Genomic DNA, 24,192 nt, shown 5'->3' with positions numbered 1-24,192 from the left:
TTCACTTACACAGCCCCAAAGAATCAGGACATAGTATTAAAGCCATCATCTGTTCCCTTTACTTTATCCTATAGAATTTAGATTTCAAGTAAAAGTTGTTGCTTAGGCTATCAATTTTTATTTTGTACCTTATAAGCATTATGAAAATAAGAATTTTTTACATGGAGTAATACAAGTCATCAGCATCTGCTGTGTGAAGTCTTACTCATTACTTGAATTACAGCTAACTTGATTACAAATAGTAAAGAGGGGGTATTTCATGTTGAGGGCAGTTAGAGTGAAAGAATAATGCCGGCTGTGAATATTGCCACGTGGACCTGCTTCAGAGTGATGCCTTGGCTGCATTTAAAGCTAAATCAGAAAGTACTTGTCATCCGGATTTGATCACCTTCCACTGTTGTAACCTAAGTTCATAACTGATTTCCCCGTTTTGAGTACAATTACTTGTCAATATGCTTGACTGACAGTTGTAATTATCATGTTGATCCACTCTACTAAGAGGGATTCAATTCTACATCAAGTTTGATATTTCTTTAAGTGGCTCAAAATGTGTTACTGAAACTCATTTACCTTTTGGATGGTTTACAGACTCTTTAGTTGAGTTGTAACTTTTGTGTTGTTTACATCAAATATACCTTTGAGGAAAAGGAAAACTCAAGAATTGTAAGAAAAAAAAGAAAGTCTATGAACTAGCACAGCATTGTCAACAGCACACAATATCTGGCTGACATTCACATACACATCCACAAACACACACACACACACACATTAAAGCACATGTATAAAATATAAAATTGAGCATGAAGCTTTTTCTGTTTAAATAATAACTTAGAACATGTAAGCTGAATTTGTTTTCTGACAAGCTTTTCTGACAAATTCTAACAAATTTAAGTTAAATGCATCCTTAGGATATTATGCAATGTGAAATAACAATGAAATATAAGTCTGTTTGAAAAGACTATATGTCCTTGGACAAGAAAATGTGCTGCTTATAACTGAATCTAGGGAAATTGGACCAAAGCTAGTATTCCATGTATGCATGAATTTACCAAATACATATTTTTACAGGCAAAATGAAATGTTTCTACTAGGTTGCTGTTTTAAAATATTTATGCACAACACTTCAATGATTCAAGATTTTGATTTGATATATCAGGAGAAGCTTAGTCTTTTGATAGTCATGCTTTTGTTCTGTGTATTTCTAGGAAAAAGAGATACAGATATATACTTTTTTCATAATGCACATTTTTGTGTGAACTTTTTAAAGGTAACTCATATACATGAATTTCAGATTTTGTTTGTACCAAAATAAACATCTTTTAATTCAATTTCCATGATATATTTGGTGTAATATTATATATTACTTTCATAAATACAGAATTTACTAATTTATAACTGAAGGACCATTTGACTCTTAAATGGCTTTTTGATTTATTTCCCCTCCCAAAAGATAATTTTGAAATGCTGTCTTAAAAGATTTTCATGAATATTTTATTTTAAGTTGTATATTTTAATGAGACATGATTTTGATGACTCTGCTTATCATGTCATGGCTGTAAGATTATTGAGATTTTAGAGCAAAGATCAATCAAATCTGGTCAGGTGCAGGTTCTGATAATTTTTTATTGGGACATGCTGATGCTCATTTTGTTATGTGTTGTTAATCTCTGATTTTGCATTATCAAGACAGAGTTGAGTAGTTTTCAGAGACTATATATCTTGCAAAGCCCAAAGCAGGTACTGTTGGGTCATTAAGGAAAACAATTTTCTCTCTTTTTTTAGATCAATAAGGGTGAAATAAGATATGAAGTTCTCTTATATAAACCAGAGATGGAAGATGTAGCATATGAAATTGCATGTTGTTAACTTGATTTTTCTGCTTATATACCTGGTAGGACTTTAATTTGAGAGATCATTCAAATTAATTAAGAATTGTATTAAATATGTGATTTCGTAGTAAAGTATATGTATTAATTAATGTTACATATAAGAATATTTTAGTAATAAAATTAGAGCAATCAGAAAATAATATGAGGTACTTTGCCTCATATTCATTAGATTTGCAATAAAGCAAGATTGTGTTGCACTATGTTCTATAAACACATTTCAGCCAATTTTAAAGATATTCAATATTAAGAGATATTTAAGGATTGCATTTATGATAGACTAAATTAATTCATTACTAGCTTTCCTGCTTTTCTTTTTTTAAAGATTTACTTTATTTATTTGAAAGACACAGTTACAAAGAAAGGTAGAGCCAGAGATATCCTCTGGTTCTCTCCCCAGATGGCTGCAATGGCCGGAGGTGAGCTGATTCGAAGCCAGGAGCTAGGAGACCTGCACCACATGGGTACAGGGGTCCAAGGACTTGGGCCATGTTCTACTCCTTTCCCAGGCCATAGTAGAGAGTTGGATTGGAAGTAGAGAAGCCAGGATACAAACCGGTGCCCATATGGGATGCTAGTCCTGCAGGCCAGAGCTTTAAACTGCTGCACCACAGTGCTGGCCCCTCCTACTTTTCTAACATAGGAGATATTATGGCATATTAACTAACTGCTAGATCACAATAGTTAAACCTCTTTTTATATATACTCTAGTACTTCTTTGGCCTTGCTTTCATTTAATTTCACTAAGTTTTTCATCTTAGCTATAATTTTAATGTGAACTCTTCAGACATAAATGCTGTATGCCTAAAGATGTCAAATTAGATCTTCTGACCAAGTAAGAATTGTGCTACAGAGTTCTGCATGTGTCACCATTGTACTGTGCAAGCAAGAGAGTAGTTGTACCCAATGTTAAAGTTTGCTTTGTAGTAAATTATGAAGTTATATGAAGTGATCTGTGGATGCTTTTGAGCAGATTAGTATTATATTAATATAAGAACTAGAATCAATAAAATCTTTTCTTCTGTTGGTGCTTAAAAGGTTTGTTATGCTAAACAAATATTCCCATCACCCAATAGACTATATGCTTCATGAGCTCGGGATGACTTCTCTTTTCTTGACAATTTCAACCACAGGCAAGTCTAGCTGAGAAGGACCTGACTCATGGTGGTTATATAAGAAATGAACTAAATTAATATTAGAGTAAGCTATAATCCCTTTTATTAGTGCTTCTTGCTCTTAAGAAGTTTTGGCACAACAAAAGTATAGTTTTATTCAGAAGTCTTTAATCATTGCTTGCATTGAATCTGCAAGTTTTACCTGAGGATGTTTTAGTTGATTTTTAGAATTTGCTCCTGAAGCCTTTGTACTGCGTGATCATAGTAGCCTTACAGTTATGTAAGGATCTGCATATTAATAGGAGTGACAGTAAAGCATGCAGAATTCTTCAAAGAATGATTATTATTCCTTGGCCAGCATATCCATCGTGATGTCTTCAGGCAGATGGCATTCATCTCTGAAGTTTGTACACAGATATTAAGGCTGGGATAGAAAACTAAGCAGAAGAGTGGAGCAAAGCAAGAGTACCAGGTTGCATATAAAATGAGGTTCCATTGACTTAACAGTTAGTAAATATGCTGTAATATTTCAGATGTAAGAAAGGCAGGAAAATCATCAATAAACTAATTTGGTCTATCAAATAAAGTCAGTTTAACTGCAATCCTTGAATGTCTTTTAGTATTAAGTGGCTTTGAAATTGGTTGAAATGTATTTAAAGAACAAATGCAATGCATCTGCTTTTTATTGCTTGATTAGAAAAAATAGATTTGACTGTTACTTCTTCAACTGATATAAATATAATTTTTTCCTTATATCTGATAAAGGCAGTTTTACTTGTGAAAATAGTACATGTTTTTCCCTTAGTGTTTTAATAAGCATAGATAGCGAGTCATAGCACTTGAAGATCTGGCCCATGGAATTTGGCTGTGCCCCTTAGTAGTTATATAATGTCATCTTATGAAGTCATCACTTTTCTCATCTGTAGAGTGAGAATAAGAAAGGGACCAACCTCAACAGTTTATTCCAAATACAAAATGATTTGATATACATGGAAGGCTTTTCAAAGTTCTCTGTGCATAATAAATTTCAATAAATAATATCACATGTGCGTATAAATATATGAATGATGGCACAGAACCTCTGATATGCTCACAATTTCAGATTAACATAAAGTGAGTTCCAATTCAAGGATAATTGTATCCTGGAGAGTGTATGAAAATTGAATGGTCTGAGAAGCTGCATGGAAGAGAGGAATCCTACAGCTTGTGTAGGAGACCACAATTCTAAATTTGAGATACTTACTCACTAGTGTGTGAATTTGAATCTTCCCTGTCTCCCTCGCATAGCTTTTTCATAATCTGTGTTTTCCATGACCTTTTCAAAGACACTTTGTGTGCATGAACTTTAATTTTTGGCACCAAAATAAGCTTACATTTTAGTTAGATTTTCCACAGGCTTTTTGAAATATGCTTGTATATCCTTTCAGTTCTGAAATTTTGAAAACCTTTGAGTTAAAAAATACGATTTTTTTTTCAAATTTGCAAGAAAAGTTGGAAAGGACTAGGAAAAAAAAGGAGCATTGCTTATTTAGCTAGAAAAAGAGCTAACAAACAGTATTTATTCTGTTTAACAGAAAATGTGATTTTTCTCAACCGAATATTTTGCAGTACTTTGCTAAGCTCTGTAGAGCTTTAGGGGTATAATCCTCCCAAGATGTTCTGCCTATAGAAGTTTGTGGTAGAGTTGTTGGGTACTGATATTTCTATAGCTCATGTTTGTATGTCTGAGAAGAATTTTACTTAAAATGCAAAACAGAATACTGACTCTTCTCTGCTTTTTCCTGAGGACATTTTTGACAAATATATGTACTCTTAAATGTGTCATAACAACTAAGGGGCTACCCCATTTACATCCATATAACAAGAGCATTATCTTTAAAAGATAATTATTTGCCATTCATATACAGAGCATTACACCTTTCTTAATGGGAGTAGCCTAGGATCTCACCTAGGGAAATGTGTGTCCACATGCATGGCATCATAGCTTCTGTTTGACTTCTGTGATAAAGGAAAAGAAAATAACTGATTCTGCACCATAGTAATGCTAGAGAAGCAACTCAGTCTCTTTTGTATTCATTTGGAAATAGTTGCTAAGGTCATGCTCACAGTGTGAACCACAGTAAAGTAAAATACAAATGTGCAGAGACAAGGTTCTTTATCTGCAAAGTTTGATTTACCTACTTTGCTGAGGCAAAAGTTTGTGACTTTGATATGATCAAGTTGCTTGGATCTCAACCTCTGTAATTAGGCTTAGATATGGTCTTTCACCATGTCTTAAGACCCATCAGTTTTTGAATTTTATTATGTTTGACAAGTGCTATTGCCTGGTTGAGGATAAATACCTATAATAAAGACAGTACTGATGTGGGGGAGCAACTCGGACTAGACTGTTACTGGAATTAAGACTTATTCTATGCATTTGCTCTCCCACAATATGGCGCTGGGAGAGGAGGAAACAGCTTCTACGCAGCTGCCTCTTGCCAACTTGAGTGATGACCTCCAGGAGCTGATCCTGCTCCTGATTGGAGGAGAGCAGCGTACTCGGCGTGTGGGCAGCCGAGTTGGGATTGGCGGAGGAGGACTATAAAGGAGGAGAGAGACAACATGCACCAGGAACATCTGAAGGAACACCTGTGCAGCCCCCGAGAGAGCCGGCCGGCGGTGTGCCGCTCCCCCGCGGAAGTGGGGAAAGTGGCAGGGGGAACCGCCCTTCCACGGAGGTGGAAGGGACGGTAGCCAACCCGGGAAGAACCAGCAGCAAACCCGGGGAGGGCCGAGCAGATGAAAGAACAGCGCAGGGTCCTGTGTCGTTCCTCCGCGAAGAGGGGGAGCGACATACTGATACTGACTTTTTTTTTAAATCACATTTGAGGATTTAAAGTGTCTTAATCTACTCTCCCACCATTTCTAGGACATCTACATAACAAATGTTTGTGTTTCTTACCTCTCTCCCTCATCTTTTTCTTTAGATCTCCTCTCCCTCCCTTCCTTCCTTCCATTTTCTTTCCTCGCTTTCTGCCTTTCCTTTCTCTTCTTTCTCTCTTTATCTTTCTTTCCTACTCTTCATTTCCTCCTCTGTTTTAAAACTAAAATCCAGACTATTTTGCTTTATGTATTCTTAACCATTTATTTCAGAATAGTTTTGGATTTATAAAGCAAGGATTGTGAGATGGTAATACAAAAGAGTTCCCATATGCACCTCACCTAGTATCCACTGTTAGCATCTTGTATTAGTACATTTCTCACAGGTCACAATTAATGAACCACATCCAACTTCCCCTATTATATTTTTTCCAAACTTATTTTATAATTCTCACTCTCCAAGCATCTAGTAATCAAAATTCTGTGTTCAAATAGAGGTGGTTTTTTTTTTTAAATTTTAGCTGCTGCATATTAAGGGAGAACGTGGCATATCTTATTTCCATGTCCTGCTTATTTATTTATTTATCTATCTATTTATTATTTGAAAAGCAGAATTGGGGAGAGAAAAGAGAGAGTTTTTTTTTTTAAATTTTAGCTGCTACACATTAAGGGTGAACATGGCATATTTTATTTCCATGTCCTGCTTCTTTTTTATTGATTTATTATTTGAAAGGCAGAATTAGAGAGAGAGAGAGAGAGAGAGAGAGTGCACTTGAAATCTTCCATCTGCTAATTCACTCTCCAAATGGCTGCAACTGCCAGAGCTGGACTGATCTTAAGTCAGGAGGCAGGAGCTTCTTCTGCATCTCCCACATGGATATAGGGGTCCAAGCATTTGGGCCACCCTCTGCTGCTTTCCCTGGCCATTAGAAGGGAGCTATATCAGAAGTGGAGCATCTGGGACTGGAACTGGTCCACACATGGGAATCCAGTGCTGCAGGCAGTGGCTTTACCCTCTATGCCACAGTGCTGGCCCTGTGTCTGGCTTATTTCAATCGAAAAGATATCCTCTAGTTCCAACCATTTTGCTGCAGATAGCAAGGTTTCATTCGCTTTTATAGCTGGCTAGAATTCCGTTGTGTGTATATACCATTGTGTTTTCTTTATCCATTCATCTGATGATGAATATCTTGATTGTTTATTTTGGCTACTGTGAACAGTGCTGCTATGAACATGGTGGAGCAGGTGTCTCCTTAATAGAATGAGTTCATGTATTTTGGATATGTTCTCTGTAGTGGGATTGTTGCATCATGAAGCAATTCCATTTCTAGTTTCAAAGAAATTTCCATATTGTTTTCCGCAGTAGCTGTGCTAGTTTACATTGCCACCAACCGTGGATAAGCCTTCCCTTTCTCCACATACTCGCCAGCGTTTGTTACTTTCTGTGTTTCTGATAATAGTCATTCTGTCAAAGGTAAGGTGATGTTGTGGTTTTATTTGCATTTCCCTGACAGCTAGTGATATTGAGCATTTTGCACACCTTTGTTGGTCATTAAGCATGTTGATGATACTTATGGTCATAAGGTTACTAAAGAGTAGAATTTGAACTTAAATTCAGTTTTTACGGACTTCCATCAAGTGCTCTTCTTAATGATGCAAGAAGCATATCACTGCAAGGTTTATCAACGGAAATGTTGTTCATGTTATTGTTGATATGTTATAAAGGAAGTGTGATGGAGGTTTTGGTAATCGTGCATAAGGTTCTTGGCAGCAAGCACAAAAAAACACATTACTTTAAAGAGCCAGTAAGCCCAACAGTTAATCTTTTTTTAACTTTTATTTAATGAATATAAATTTCCAAAGTACAGCTTATGGATTACAATGGCTTTTTCCCCCCATAACTTCCCTCCCACCCGCAACCTTCCCCTCTCCCACTTCCTCTCCCCTTCCACTCACATCAAGATTAATTTTCAATTACCTTTTATACAGAAGATTAATTTAGCATATATATATATATATATATATATATATATATATTTTTGACAGAGTGGGCAGTGAGAGAGAGAGAGAGAGAGAGAGAGAGAAAGGTCTTCCTTTGCCATTGGTTCACCCTCCAATGGCCGCCGCGGCCGGCGTGCTGTGGCCGGTGCACCGCGCTGATCTCATGGCAGGAGCCAGGTACTTATCCTGGTCTCCCATGGGGTGCAGGGCCCAGGCACCTGGGCCATCCTCCACTGCACTCCCTGGCCACAGCAGAGAGCCTGCCTGGAAGAGGGGCAACCGGGACAGAATCCAGCGCCCCGACCGGGACTAGAACCTGGTGTGCCGGCACCACAAGGCAGAGGTTTAGCCCAGTGAGCCGTGGCGCCGGCCCAATTTAGCATATATTAAGTAAAGATTTCAACAGTTTGCACCCACACAGAAGCACAAAGTATAAAATACTGTTTGAGTACTAGTTATAGCATTAAATTACAATGTACAGCACATTAAGGACAGAAATCCTACATGAGGAGTAAATGCACAGTGACTCCTGTTGTTGACTTAACAAATTGATACTCTTGTTTATGGCATCAGTAATCACCCTAGGCTCTTGTCATGAGTTGCCAAGACTATGGAGGCCTTTTGAGTTCACCGACTCTGATCCTATTTAGACAAGGTTGTAGTAAAAGTGGAAGTTCTCTCCTCCCTTCAGAGAAAGGTACCTCCTTCTTTGATGACCTGCTCTTTCCACCTAACAGTTAATCTTTAAGTGGCAGCTAGGAATTCTAAGCATCATTTCATTTTAAGGCCATGGGTAACTTCAGGAAACTAGGAAAACCAAGGATCCTCCAGCTTGTGTGTCCCCAGGAGATTTGTCTATATGTGAAGAACTGCACACTTCATCAGGCAATCTAAATTATATATGTTCTTAGTCACAGTCAACAAAGTAGACCTCCTGTAGACAACCCTCAAATATCAGTAAGCATGATGTTGTTATACCTGTTTTCTGAGGCAGTGTATTCGCAGGAACTATTGACTGCTTGGCAAGCATTATTGATCATGGAGGTCTATGTGGCAAACTGTGACAAGGAGTTTAGCCATGTTCCTTTTTTCTTCATTTCAAATTCCCTAAGTTTGCAACAACAACAAAAACAGAGCTTCAGCTTTGGCATCAGCCAAGGTATGAACTAGCATTGGACGTATTCATTTTGGAAGCCAGTTTCACAGGACACGGTCTGGAATCAGATGCCTGGCATTTGTATCTTAAGCAGTTGTGAATTTAGAGAAGTCACTTAAACTCTGAGTCATAATTTTCCCAACTGTAAAATCAGATAAAACTCTCATGGAGTTGATTGAACAACCAATATGATACTATCTAGATTTCTAGGATATTTTTTTGGGTAGAGAAATCATTCATTAAAAATAAGCTTTGATACCTATGAATGTTGCTATCACATTATATCAAAAGAGAAAATATTTCCAAAGAATTTATGTGAAAAAGAGATGAAATGGTAGATAGTCTGTAACTGAATTTTAAGAATTTGAACAAACTAAAATATGTACTAGAGTCCTTTTAATTTATAACTAAAATAAATACTAGAGTCCTTTAATTTCAGTGAAGATTTGTTTTTTGCTACTTTAACGCATGCATTTGAAGGTTGGCAAAGCAAAAGTCATTTTACAGTGCACCAAGTTCAAATCTCTGCATGGTGAAAGAGTTGAGTATCAGGTTGTAGGTGACACAAGACAAGTACTTTAATGTCCAGCTCTTGTGAGGCAGTCCTCCCATCTTACTGTAGGAGGCAGTTGGAAAAATGCTTCCTATTTATATTATGGGCATTTGGAAGGTGTGGTAATTTTAAAAAGTTGCCATGAACTTTTCCCACCTACTTTTAATGTCCTTATACTTCACTTGGCATAAATGATCCTAAAAGCCAGTAAACTATGGCCCATTTCATCCTCCATTTTAATGCAAAATCTAATATCACCATTGGTTAGGCCATCATAGGAAAAGATACTCTGAAAAGTAACATCATGGTATTACATGTTATTTAAAAAATCAAATGGATTTTCTACTCCGCTTTGACCTCACTTTCTTGTTGAAATTATTTTTAGATGAACTTTTATACCACAAGATTTTTTATATTAGAGAATAAACTAAGAGGTGGCCAGCCTTGTGGCATGGCGGGTAAAGCCACCCACCTGTGACACCTACATCACATATGGGTACTGGATGGTGTCCAGGCTGCTCTACTTCTGATCCAGGTCCCTGCTAATGGCCTAGAAAAAGCAGCAGAAGATGGGCTCCTGCCACCCCATGGGAGACCCAGATGAAGCTCCTGGCTCCTGGCTTCAGCCTGACTCAGCCCTAGGTGTTGTGGCCATCTGGGGAGTGAACCAGGAGGTGGAAGATCTCTGTCTCTTTCAAAATAAATAAATAAATAAATAAATAAATCTTAAAAATGTACTACAGAATGACATAAAATTTCATCCTTCTAACCATTTCTTACTGTGAATCTTTTGTCTTCTTAAATTGAGATGTTGTTGATTAGTTTCTCATAAAAAATGTCACTGGGATTTTTCTCATTTAGCTGTATTCCTTTAATTCATATTTCCTTCATTAATTATGCACTTTAATTAGTTATCTCTATATTTAATTAATGCCTTAATTTTTATGAGACTTACATGTAACTAGATTAACCAAAAATGCTGTGTTTCTCTAATGTGAATATATTTTAGTATCTTTGTTGAATCTTAAAGGCATCAGTATGGTTTCCTAGGTTTCCCTACATGAACCAATTGTGTGACCTCCTTTAGGTGTAGAAAAATTTTCAGGTGGGTAGAACTAAATAAGAGCACCATAACGCCATCTACATAAAATCAGGAATTTCGGAAAATTATGTTCTTATTCAAACAAGGAGTGATGCCTTAGTGTAGGCCAAGTAAAGCAGTTGTGAATTACAAGGTATTTGAAATGAGCATAGTGAACACATGCTCAGGGCGCTTGGAGTTGGTGTGTGTTCATAGATTGATGTCTGTTCTCTTCCCAGTGTACGTCGCTTAGCTGTGCTGCATGGTATCCAGAAGGGAACTTCCGACTTGCCTGTTCATCTCTTTTCTAGTACATGCTGGAAGACAGAGCAGTTTTTAAAATAGTGATATCGAAACTTAACCTTTTTCTGTAGCCTCTGAGATGGCCATCTGAACCATGTTCATTACCACTTCATAAACTCTGCCCTGAAGCTACCTGCTGTTCTTTGCAACCTTATAAAACTCAAAGGTGGTTCTTCAGATGTTGGTGCCCAAGAAACAGCCACTGCTGCTTTTCACAGCCATTTGTTACAAGAGTTAATAAATTCTACTTTAAACTAAAATTAAATACTGGAGTTTACGTCAGTAGCTTGTGTTCTGGGTATTACATAGAGCATTCATGTTTAATTGAGAAACTGCAGTTTGTAGTATGTCTTTTCCTACATTTGAAATTATTGGGCCTGCTTGAAGTTGTCTTCTCAATATACTCAGTGACCTTTTCAGGGACTCTTTTCTATCATTCTGCATGAATCAAAACAGTTCCTTGCAAGGTGGGCATATTAAGGGCAATTTCTAGAAGTTTTTGTCTTATGCGAGATGTAGTGTTTATTTGTGCTTTTAAATCAAGAATAACTGTATGATCAAGTAGCATCAACTCTAAAAGACTGCTTCACAGTCACAAGTTTTTTTTTTTTTTTTGTCTGTGAACTTACACAGAATTCTAGGAAACTCACAGGATTTTGCTTTACAATTGGAAACATTAGAGGTCAGTCCTGACTACCTGTTTTTTTGTTTTTGATTTGTTTTCCAATAACTTATTTTATTTTATTTATTTTATTTTTGTTTTGTTATTTTTTAAATTTTTTTAACTTTTATTTAATGAATATAAATTTCCAAAGTACAGCTTATGGATTACAATGGCTTCCCCCCCATAACGTCCCTCCCACCCGCAACCCTCCCCTTTCCCACTCCCTCTCCCCTTCCATTCACATCAAGATTCATTTTCAACACCAGATGCTGGCGAGGATGTGGGGAAAAAGGGACACTAACCCACTGTTGGTGGGAATGCAAACTGGTCAAGCCACTATGGAAGTCAGTCTGGAGATTCCTCAGAAACCTGAAGATAACCCTACCGTTCGACCCAGCCATCCCACTCCTTGGAATTTACCCAAAGGAATTTAAATTGGCAAACAAAAAAGAGGTCTGCACCCTAATGTTTATTGCAGCTCAATTCACAATAGCTAAGACCTGGAACCAACCTAAATGCCCATCAACGGTTGACTGGATAAAGAAATTATGGGATATGTACTCTTTAGAATACTATACCGCAGTAAGAAACAACGAAATCCAGTCATTTGCAACAAAATGGAGGAATCTGGAACACATCATGCTGAGTGAAATAAGCCAGTCCCAAAGGGACAAATACCATATGTTCTCCCTGATCGGTGACAACTGACTGAACACCAAAAAGGAAACCTGTTGAAGTGGAATGGACACTATGGGAAACGGTGACTTGATCAGCATAGCCCTGACTGTTAAAGAACAACTTAATACATTATCCCTCTTAGTAGTTTTTTTTTGTCTGTTCTACTTAATATGACTGGTTTAATTCTGTAATTATCACACAGTTATTCTTAAGTGTTGAAAATTAACTGAAATGTGATCCCTGTTAAACATAAGAGTGGGAATAAGAGAGGGAAGTGTCGCTCCCCCTCTTCGTGGATGAACGACACAGGACTCTGCGCTGTTCTTTCGTCTGCTCGGCCCTCCCCGGGTTTGCTGCTGGTTTTTCCCGGGTTGGCTGCTGTCCCTTCCACCTCCGTGGAAGGGCGGTTCCCCCTGGCCACATTCCCCACTTCCACAGGGGAGCGGCACACCGCCGGCCGGCTCTCTCGGGGGCTGCACAGGTGTTCCCCTTAGATGTTCCCCTTAGATGTTCCTGGTGCATGCCGTCTCTCTCCTCCTTTATAGTCCTCCTCCGCCAATCCTAACTCGGCTGCCCACACGCCGAGTACGCTGCTCTCCTCCAATCAGGAGCAAGTCCTACAGTTTATTGGCTGAACTGGAGGCAGCTGTGCAGAAGCTGTTTTCTTCTCTCCCAGCGCCATATTGTGGGAGAGCAGATGCATAGAATAAGTCTTAATTCCAGTAACAGTCTAGTCCGAGCTGCTCCCCACAGGGAAGAGATGTATAATTTGGGACATGCTCAAGCTGACTTGCCCCAAATGGTAGAGTTAGAAACATACCAGGGGACTCCAATTTAATCCCATCAAGGTGGCATGTACCAATGCCATCTCACTATTCCAAGTGATCAATTTCAGTTCACAACTGATCATAATGAAAGGACTAAGAGTCAAAGGGAGCACATAAACAAGTCTAGTACCTGCTAACACTAACCGATAGAATAAATAAAGGGGAGAGTGATCCAACATGGGAAGTGAGATACTCAGCAGACTCATAGAATGGCAGATGTCCTAAATAGCACTCTGGCCTCAGAATCAGCCCTAAAGGCATTCGGATCTGGCTGAAAAGCCCATGAGAGTATTTCAGGCATGGAAAGCCAAGACACTCTGGCAAAAGATCTCTGTGAGTGAGATCCCAGTGGAAAGAACAGGTCTTCAAAGAAGGAGGTACCTTTCTCTGAAGGGAGGAGAGAACCTCCACTTTGACTATGACCTTGTCTAAACAAGATAAGAATCGGAGAACTCAGAGGGCTTCCATAGCCTTGGAAACTCATGACTGGAGCATAGGGAGATTACTGATGCCATAGACAGGAGTGTCAATTGGTAAAGTCAACAACAGGAGTCACTGTGCACTTACTCCTCATGTAGGATCTCTGTCCTTAATGTGCTGTGCATTGAGATGTAATGCTATAACGAGTACTCAAACAATATATTTCACTTTGTGTTTCTATGGGGGTGCAAACTGTTGAAATCTTTACTTAATGCATACTAAATTGATCCTCTGTAAAAAAAAAAAAAAAAGAAATTATCAACTCCCAACTTGACTCTCACTGGGATTAAACATGACAATAGGTCTGATCTGATTTCATCATCATTTAAAAAAAATCATCTATTATTTTTCACTTTATGTTTCTGTGTGGGAGCAAACTGTTGAAATCCTTACTTAATGTATACTAAGCTGATCTTCTGTATATTAAGATAATCGAAAATGAATCTTGATGTGAATGGAAGGGGAGAGGGAGTGGGAAAGGGGAGGGTTGTGGGTGGGAGGGACGGTATGGTGGGGAAGCCATTGTAATCCATAAATCGTACTTTGGAAATTTATATTCATTAAATAAGTTAAAAAAATTCATTTTCGATTCTCTTTATATACAGAAGATCAGTTTTTCAGCTAAATTGTAACAACAGAGACTGACAATGTCCACAACTGTAGAGGTTTTTAAGAAGCCCACGCTTTACAGATGGATCAAAACTGGGCCTTTATTTTGCTTATAATTCTTTCTTTTATCACTGACTATTGTCTACCTCAGAAATTCTTATAAATTATTGCTTTGTCTACTTTCAAAGAGAATCATTCTGTTAATATGTTTTATTTTGTGTAAAATACTAAGAAAATGATATGTTTCTCTTATATAGTGGAAAAAGATTGGCTAGTTTTTTCATCAAATGTCTCAGTGTCCTCTCAAAACCAAATCAGAAATTTTCATTTTAATTTTTTAGTCACATTTCCTTTCTGTTCACCAGAATTTAGGTATATGTGTTTGTTTGATTTGGCCTTTTACATTTTGTGGCATTGGAGGCACAGTTCTGTGAATTACTGTAATAACTTAAAGGTATCCTCAAAATAAAGAATGATGCAGGCAGTGGTACACTGTAATTACTGTGGCACTTTATACTGGGTATCTGGATGTGTATCAGTCATAAAGAGTGTATATAAAACTATATATCTCCTCAGCTGACTTTAAACAAAATCAGTAGTAAAAACAGTGATTATCAATGGTAGCATTTGGCACAACTGTTAAGCCACTACCTGGAATACGTACATCCAATATTGAAGTATCTGGGTTTGAGTCTCACTTTTGCTTCTAACTCCAGCTTCCTGCTAATGCACCCTCTGGAGGCATCAGGTGATGGCTTAAGTAATTACATCCATACTTCTGACCAGGCCAAAGCCAGGCCCTGCCTTGGCTATTGTGGGACATCAGAAAGTGAACTGATAGATGGAAGATCTCTGTCTGTGGTTTTTCTGCCTTTAAAATAAATACAAATAAATAATAACAACAGCAGCAAAAAAGAAAATAGAAGCAGTATTTTTCTACCATACTTATAAGCCAAGGTGGACATTTACCCTTTAAACATAACTCATATTCTTTTTATAATGGCATTACCCTTTGATGTGAAAAAATTTATTCTCAAAAAAAAAAAAAGGCTGTAATTTGAATTAACTCCAGTATTAAGGGGCCAGTAAAGCCCATCAGATGAAGTATTCAGTTTAGACAGATGTAACTATCATTATTCTCTCAGAAGTTTTCTCAGTATCCCTAATACAACCCCAAGAAAGATATATGAAGGGAGCTTTTATTCCTCCCAAAGATACATAATTGTAGTCACATTCACCTGATATTATTTATATTCCCCTAAATTCTCCTCCATCACAGATTTATTTGTCAAAGGTTTGAGTCCCAAATACCCAGTGAATATTGGGTATATATATAATGTATATATATGTATATAATATCTTCTGTTATGTGACTTTCTTTCCAGTTAATTCATGCATTCATATCATAGGAATGCCCCACACCGTTACAATTGGATCAGAGAACAGAGAAGGGTATAGGAGCCTACCTGAAAAATTGATACTGCTTTACAGACATGAAAGAAATGAGATATTTACTAATTCTTGTATGTCAAGGATTGGTTGTTGCTAGAAGTAGAAGGAGAGACTGTCTGAAGAATGGAGAAAGAATGGAGACATAATGGCTGAGGGAGCCAGTGCTTCTCAGTCCCTTGGGCAGAGCTTCATTTCCATTCTTTTTTGTGTCATCTGGGTTATTCGTATCAATCCCCTGTATGTTGTTTAATTGTTTGAACATGGATCAAGCAAAAGAATTTTGGAAAAAAATTAATTTGCTGTTTCTCAGTATGAACATTTTATGAAATGTGCTGGACAGTGACACTTGGAAGAATATAGTCCTTTGTATTGAAAACTTCCTCAAAGACAGGAAACAGATCTTCACTTACTTTGCAGACACTATAGCGCCTTTATTAGAAAAGTGTGATGTATCAGAAAGTGTTATTCTTGAAGTCTGAAGAATTCTCAAAGAATGATCTCTATCATGTCTTTTGGGAGACATTTCACTGCCTATCTTAACGTTTGTTTCTCTTTTCTATAGTATGGTTTATAGTGATGAATGTCTGCAGTTACCAGGTCCTTTTCTGAAGCCATGGTTTGGCGAGTAGTTGAGAAGAGCCTGGAATTCAAGAAATAACTTATCAGTGCTGAGAGCAAGGCCAATAGATATCATTCCCTCCTCTGTAAAGCAAGGGTGATACAATAGTAGCCATTGTGTTAGTGAATTTTTCATCACTGTAACAAATACAGGAAAGGAGCTACTAAGGAACAAAGGAGGTTTATTTTGGCTCAGTTTTGAAGGGTCACAGTCTAAGACTGGATAGTCTGTTTAGCCTAACTTATGATGGTAATGGATAGTGGATTGGTGGGAGGAGGGGTTTGCATGGCAAGCTAGGAAGCGGACAGAGGAGGACACTCATCGTCTACCCATGATATAGTCTTTTTAGTAAGCAAAAATGGCTGGATCATACGGCTCCTCGGCTCTAGCAAACTAATCCAATCCAATCACTTTCCAAGGCCACACTTTCAAACATAATTGGATTATGTTCTATTCTTGATTCATTAATTAAGACTCTGGGTATCATGTCCTTACCACATGGATCCTTGGGAGATACCCAAACTGTTTTCCAAACTCCGTAAAACCTACTTCATGGGGCAGTTACCAACATTGTATGAAATAATTTGTATAAAGCCCTGAGCAGAGGTTTGAGTGTTTATACGCAATACTCAGTAAATATTAGATCAAATGTTGATGCCAATATGTATATAGTGGCAGTAGTTCAGATGAATAAATAATAATAAAATATTTAATTTATTTAAGCCTTTCTTTACTCAGATTTATTAATAGGTATTATTTTACCGATGAGGAAAATGAGGGTGAGAAATAAAATAGAAGTTCATGCATGATCACTGAACTAGTAAATATGAAAATCAAACTCAGGAGCTTATGAGGGAAGCAGACTTGAAAATCCATTCTTGTTTTTTTGTAGCAGCTGACTCTTGACAAGCCTTTATGCAAAGATAGGCAGAGAAGTTGCTGTGGAATCTGGCTGACTTTTGCATGCCAGGTTAATCATCCCTCTCACTTCCTCACACATATTTCTAGTGTTAAATACTGTTTGTTCTTTTGTTTTGCTTATTTCATGCTGTTATTTTTATAAAAATTTCATTTTATTTTAAAGGCAGAGAACAGAGAGGGGTCTTTCATCTGCTGGTTTACTCTGTAAAACCTGCAATAGCCAAGGCTGCACCAGTCTGAGGCCAGTGTCTCAAAATGCCGTACAGATGTCCAACATGGATGACAGGGACCAAGTACTTGAGTGATTTCCTGCTGCCCCCCAGGAGCCTCATTACGAAGGTGGATTGGAAGCAGAAAAGGCAGGAATTGAACCAAGCTGATATGGGATGCAAGTATCCCAAGAAGGGACTTAATCTGGCAAAAGTTGATTTGTGAAACCTGTTGGTTAATCCATAGATTGAAACTAAACATGTTTTCTTACCTATAACTGAATATGCTAGTGCATATCTTGCAAAGCTGTTTGGGAATTAACATTTTTAGTATATTGGAAATAATCATAGTGGGTTCCAGTCACAGAGTAGGAATTCATAAATTATTTCTGTTACTAACAGAAAATGAAAAAAAAAATCCTTTATCAGCTCTTCTACACGTGCTTCTAACGTTGAGCTCTAAGAAGCTTAGTTCATACATTTGCATGGTAATTAAAAATCAGTGATGTTTAAAGGGACTTAAAATCCACACTGGAATTAATGGGATAGGTGAAGCATACTGGAACTTAAATATTTTTTCTTTCTAGCTAATTAAAGTGCTTAGGAAAAATAACAACATAAAAAAAAAAACTCTAGCAGAGTTGCGTTTCTCACAGCTATGCTTGTATGCAATAATATACTCATTTGTTTTCCAAATTTAAAAGATCTGTTTTGCAAATTATCCCCTGGGCAAAGTGAACATATTTTCAATAATAGACTCATATTGAAAAAACATTTCTTTTACTTTTGAATTAAAATAACAATTCTCTTTCTACTCATATTTAGTACATTTTAAATATAGTTCCAGAGAAACCTGTCAAAGATGATCAGAAGAATATTTTAATGAGCAAAGAAAGTCATTCAAAGAAGACTTCAGGAACAATTTATTTTGCATAGTGTAGTTCTTTTCACTGCCTCTCTCAGTTGTATTTCAACTGAACACATTGGTAGATAAAATTACCTGGCCTCAATTCATAGAGCATTGTATGTATGATATTGTTATTACTACTTATGTATGATATTGTTATTACTACTTAGTACTTGCTTTTGTAAGGCTTGGGTTTATCTTCATTTTCTAATTTAAAAAGTCATCAGTGATTCTTAGAAGGATATATTTAATGTGAGGAAAGTAAAGATTAGTAAGTGCATTACTCCTCATGTAGGATCTCTGTCCTTAATGTGCTGTACACTGAGGCTTAATGCTATAACGAGTACTCAAACAGTATATTTCACTTTGTGTTTCTATGGGGGTGCAAACGATTGAAATCTTTACTTAATGTACACTAAACTGATCTTCTGTAAAAAAAAAAAAAAAAGAAATTATCAATTCCCAACTTGACTCTCACTGGGATTAAACATGACAATAGGTCTGATCTGATTTCATCATCATTTAAAAAAAAATCATCTATTATTTTTCACTTTATGTTTCTGTGAGGGAGCACACTGTTGAAATCCTTACTTAAGGTATACTAAGCTGATCTTCTGTATATTAAGATAATTGAAAATGAATCTTGATGTGAATGGAAGGGGAGAGGGAGTGGGAAAGGGGAGGGTTGTGGGTGGGAGGGACGGTATGGGGGGGGAAGCCATTGTAACCCATGAGTCGTACTTTGGAAATTTATATTCATTAAATAAAAGATAAAAAAAAAGATTAGTAAGTGCAAGCAGTCTTCCAAACTTATACATAATTGGAGGAATTTTGACTCAAAATTCTGGGATGGCTAGAACCTAGAGTGGTATGTAGACATTAATTTGGCTATATATATATATATATATATATATGTATACACACACACACACACACAAACACATGCATGCATACATACACACGTACACTTTTAGGAATAAAAAAGGAATAATCATTTGCTCCAGGGCAGACACTACATGTAGAAGATGCAAACATGAAAAGACAGACCAGATGTTTTCTCTTATGACTCTTACAAGAGTGAAGGAGACAGACAATCATGAGATCGAAATGCAAATCAGAAAATTACAAGTATTCAGTGCAGAATCTAAATGTGTGGATGCATGAAGAGACAGTTTTACAGTAAGAGGTTGGCATTTTAAAGATATTGTAAGCTGAGCTTTGAGGGATGGAGGGGGCCCACCTTGGAGAAGAGGTGAAGGCAGAATGTACTGTGGTCAGATAACCAGCAAATCCATTTGTAGCTGTTTAAGCAAAAGTGTCAGTTGCTGAGCACCCGGCTGTGCTTCCTGGGGCTATCATGAAGTTTTGGAATGAAATCATACTTAGCTGATATTTTTGGCATGGGAAGAGCACAACTCCATGAAAAAAAAAAAAAAAAAGCTGCTTTCTTGCTTCATATGAAATGTAGCCAAAAATGCCTAACTATGAAATGGTTTTTTTTTCCCAGAACTGATCTTTTTTAAATTTTTATTTATTAATTTTTGACAAAGAAACCTGTTATTTAATGAGTACAAATTTCCTAAGTACAACTTTAGGAATATAGTGATTCTTCCCACCATACCTATCCTCCCACCACTGCTTCCACAATACCTCCTCCTCCCTCTCCCATTCCCGGTCCCATTCTCCATTAAGATTCATTTTCAGGGGGGATGGTTCCATCATGGCGTCAATGCAGAAACGACTACAGAAAGAACTGTTGGCTTTGCAAAATGACCCGCCTCCAGGGATGACTTTAAATGAAAAGAGCGTTCAAAATTCAATTACACAGTGGATTGTAGACATGGAGGGTGCACCAGGTACCTTATATGAAGGGGAAAAATTTCAACTTCTATTTAAATTTAGTAGTCGATATCCTTTTGACTCTCCTCAGGTCATGTTTACTGGTGAAAATATTCCTGTTCATCCTCATGTTTATAGCAATGGTCATATCTGTTTATCCATTCTAACAGAAGACTGGTCCCCAGCGCTCTCAGTCCAGTCAGTTTGTCTTAGCATTATTAGTATGCTTTCCAGCTGCAAAGAAAAGAGACGACCACCAGATAATTCTTTTTATGTGCGAACATGTAACAAGAATCCAAAGAAAACAAAATGGTGGTATCATGATGATACTTGTTGATGATGCCACTGTTATCATCCTCCTAGCAGAAGATAGTCCTACTGAGAAAATGAGCACTTTGATCATTCAGTCTTTGAACTTTAACCTTTGACTGGAAGTGACCTATAGGCAATGAAGACTACTTCCTTTTACTGCATTTTTACTCGTGTGCATTCTGGGCGCATGTTGATCGCTGGTTCAGTCCAGGCAACTGACATGCTTTTATTAGTCATACAGTATCAATGCAGGTGTCAGGAAATGTCAAATATAATTCCATTTTTTATTTTTATTTTTTTAAGCTTTTGGAATAGTTCCAGGTCCTCATGTATTGTGCAATAACAATGACTTCCCTGGTGGTTTGAAGACGTTCATTGCCGGCAATGGACGTTGTAATAGGAAAAGTTTTCATTAGCTTCTGCCACTCGATGATTAATGCATGATAGGGCCTATGAAATGAACTTAGTGGTTATAGTGGGATTATAAATAAAGTGAGGGATCCAACATTACTTTGAAAGGCACCCCAACTGTTTATATTTGGATTCTATGCACTGTGATCCTAAGGTTAACAGCATGAATTAACATGCGTCTTCAAAGGACTGTAATGAAAGATCATTGCGTATTTATTTAATTGTTTATATCTGCTGTCAAATTGTTTTGACATGGAAGGTTTTCAAGTAACATTGGCAGAGAGGTACAATATGTTATCCCTATGGTGAAAATAAATTCATTTGTTGTATATAATTCCTCAATCTCTGAAGTAAAGGTGTGAGTAATATAGGGTATGAATGGTTTAATCAAGGCTTTATTTTGGAAGTAAGAGAAATGGCAGTGATGATTAAATTGCTGCAGTCCATAATTTGGGCTTGTTATTTGTACATTAAAGGTTTTTTTCCAAGTAGATTACACTCTGTTACTTCCTACTAGCCATCAGCATGAGCCCTACTGCCTAAACACTATTTCATTTATTTATGTTTGGAAAATCCATAAACATTTTTGTTTGCAATCTTGTTTCTTTTGTTATGTTTTAAGTTGTTTGAATGTTATAATACTTTAATTGAAAAACTTTTGTCAAGCTTTTTCTTGTAAATTTTCTTTACTTGTAAGTATCATCTTGTCTTCAATCCTGTATCCTAAAATAAGAAATACATTTTTGACAGAGGCTTAATGTTTAAAAAAAAAAAAAAAAAAAAAAAAAAAAAAGATTCATTTTCAATGAACTTTATACACATAAGACCAACTCTAATACTAAGTGAGAGAGAGAGAAAGAGAATGCTTCAATATGTTGATCACTCTCCAAATGGCTGCAAGGGCCAAGGCTGGCCCAAACTGAGGCCAGTAGCTAGGAACTCCACTCAGGTCTCCAGTGTAGGTTTCAAGGGTGCAAGTACTTAAGACATCTTCCACTGCCTTCCCAGTTACATTGTCTGGGAGCTGTATTGGAAGCAGAGCAGCCATGACTGGAACTACCATTCTGGTATGAAATGCCAGCATTGCATGTGGCAGCCAAAACTGTTGCGCCACAACACCAGCTGTGTATATATTTCTTATCCTAGGATATTGTTATTTTGCAACTTCAATCTGAGTGATGAACAAATGTTCTTTTGTTTGTCTTAATTAGTTTAATAAGAACAGTTTATGGAAACTGGGAATAGGGATTATGAATTTTTAAACTTTGCATACTTCTACATAACTTTCAAAAAAATTCCCAAGACTATATGGAACAATCTGGAAAAACAATTTAAAGATGAAATGCTGGGGGTGAGTGTTGTGGCACAGTGGGTTAAGCTGCCACTTGGGATACCTACATCCTTTGTCAGAGTTCCTGATTCCAGTCCTGGCTACTCCATGCTTCCAAAACAGCTTTATGCTCTTGTACCTGGGAGGTAGCAGTTGATGAGCCAAGTTCTTCAGTCTCTACCACCCACATGGGAGACCCAGATGGTGTTCAGGACTCATGGCTTCAGCCTAGCTCATCCTTGCTGTTGTGGCATTTGGGAAGTGAACCCGTGTGTGGTACATCTCTCTGCATACCTATATCTTTCTATCACTCCCTCTGTCCTTTTTTCAAAAAAAAAAAAAAAAGATTGTAATCAAACTAAATTATTCTTGAGAGATACACCTACACTGATGTATTTAGTGTATATATGGTTCTTCAAAAAGTTCCTGTAAAAATTGTGAAAATCATTTTGAATGTTTGCATTTTTTTATAATCTGCATTCCATAAATTGTTTGAAGTTGCTTTGTATGTGATTTTGATGGTCTCACTTGTTTAAAGAAAGCCCTTTCTTTTCTTTTACTACTAAACTGTGGTATACAAAACAGTCCAAATGCTGTTACTGTTGTTATTGTTACCCTAGATTGTCCATCAGTATGTTGACTATTGTGAAGAAAAATGCATTTCTGAGACTGTAGCTATTTTAAGGGATGGAAGAAAAGAGAAGAAACAAAAACCTGATGATATTTAGGCCATCATGAAAAAATGATTTTTTTTCTTCTTGTTTTCTCTCCATAAACGTTTTTAAGTAAAAATGTCAGTTGTGGGGTAGGTGTTGGAGTGCAGTGGGTTAAGCTGCCACTTGGGATGTCTGCATCCCAAATCGTTGAGCTACTCCCAGTCCTGGATCTGCTTCTGGTCAAGCTTCCTGCTAAATGTGACTTAGAGGAAGTATATGATGGTCTAGATATTTGGGTTCCTGCCACCCATATGGGAGACCTGATTAAAGTTCCCATATCCTGGCTTCCACTTGACCCAGCCTCAATTGTAGACATTTGAGGAGTGACTCAGCAGATGGAAGATACCTCTTTCTCTGTCTTGATTCTCCCTTTCTTTCTCTGTCTCTTTCAAATATGTTAAAAACTCAAAAGAAAATGCCAGGTATATTTCAGTTACATAATAAGTGTCAGGTATAAAAATTCAAAAAAATAAATGTTAGGTTATTTGACTACACTAAGACCCATCCATTGTTCTCAAAGCTATTGTGTAAATAGAGGCTTCAATAATTAAAATTGACATAAAAATACTGTGCTAAAATAGGAGATATTAAAAAGAAGTACTGGAAGAATTTTGTTCCTTTGATTTGTGACAGAATTTTCTGAGATGAAGCTCAATTTTAGAGGAATTGTTATGAGAAGAGGGGATTTTAGGGTGTGAAACTAGAGATAGGAAGGCCTGTAGGAAGTGATGATGTGAGAAGTGAGGCAGTGTTGATGGTGACCATCACTAAGACAGTGTAGTGAGGTTTAGGAAGGGTTCATATCCATCTAGTAGACTTGTACTTGTTGTATGAGGCCAGTGTTTTTTGTGATTTGTCAGTTTGCCTACTGATCTGGATGTTAAATATCTTGGGTATGACTTCTCTGGGGAGAAGATGTGAACAGAGGTTTAGAGAAGTATTTAACAGAAAGAGTGAGAGGGATATAAATGTAAATATAACACTATGCAGTGCTATGAGAGCAGCAGTTGGCATGAATATGTGTAAGGTATGGATCAGATTTTAAAAGGGAACTTATGAATTCTTCCCCAGGAGTTCAGAAAAGACTTCACAGAATGTCATATCTGAGCTGATATTCCTAATGCAAAAAATGAAACAAATGCTTTTCAGGCAAAGCAAACAGCGCTGTGCTAAGTTTGCAAAGTAGTACAATAGAGTGTGACAGTCACACCAATTGATACTGCTACAGTGCAAGATATTGGAGTAAATGGAGATCATTGAG

General features: G+C 37.1%; 2 protein-coding genes across 5 annotated transcripts in view; both read left to right on the top strand.

Annotated features, from left to right (window-relative positions):
- Positions 1–24,192, top strand: part of GABRB2 (gamma-aminobutyric acid type A receptor subunit beta2) — a 304,599-nt gene that overhangs the window by 25,705 nt on the left and 254,702 nt on the right. The window lies entirely within an intron of this gene.
- On the top strand, positions 20,031–21,486 carry LOC138850207 (ubiquitin-conjugating enzyme E2 W). Its single transcript, XM_070076398.2, has one exon. The coding sequence runs from the start codon at positions 20,044–20,046 to the stop codon at positions 20,497–20,499; it is 456 nt and encodes a 151-aa protein (XP_069932499.1). The 5' UTR covers positions 20,031–20,043; the 3' UTR covers positions 20,500–21,486.

This window comes from Oryctolagus cuniculus, chromosome 6, assembly GCF_051225735.1.
Source record: "Oryctolagus cuniculus isolate XC-2025 breed Fujian yellow rabbit chromosome 6, ASM5122573v1, whole genome shotgun sequence".
Taxonomy (NCBI): Eukaryota; Metazoa; Chordata; class Mammalia; order Lagomorpha; family Leporidae; genus Oryctolagus; species Oryctolagus cuniculus.
Note: the sequence above shows the minus strand (reverse complement) of the source record. Positions and strands in the feature narration are given on the sequence as shown.

Excerpts from the sequence above, each read along its gene's own strand:
- LOC138850207 (XM_070076398.2), top strand. The coding sequence starts at position 20,044 with ATGGCGTCAATGCAGAAACGACTACAGAAAGAACTGTTGGCTTTGCAA.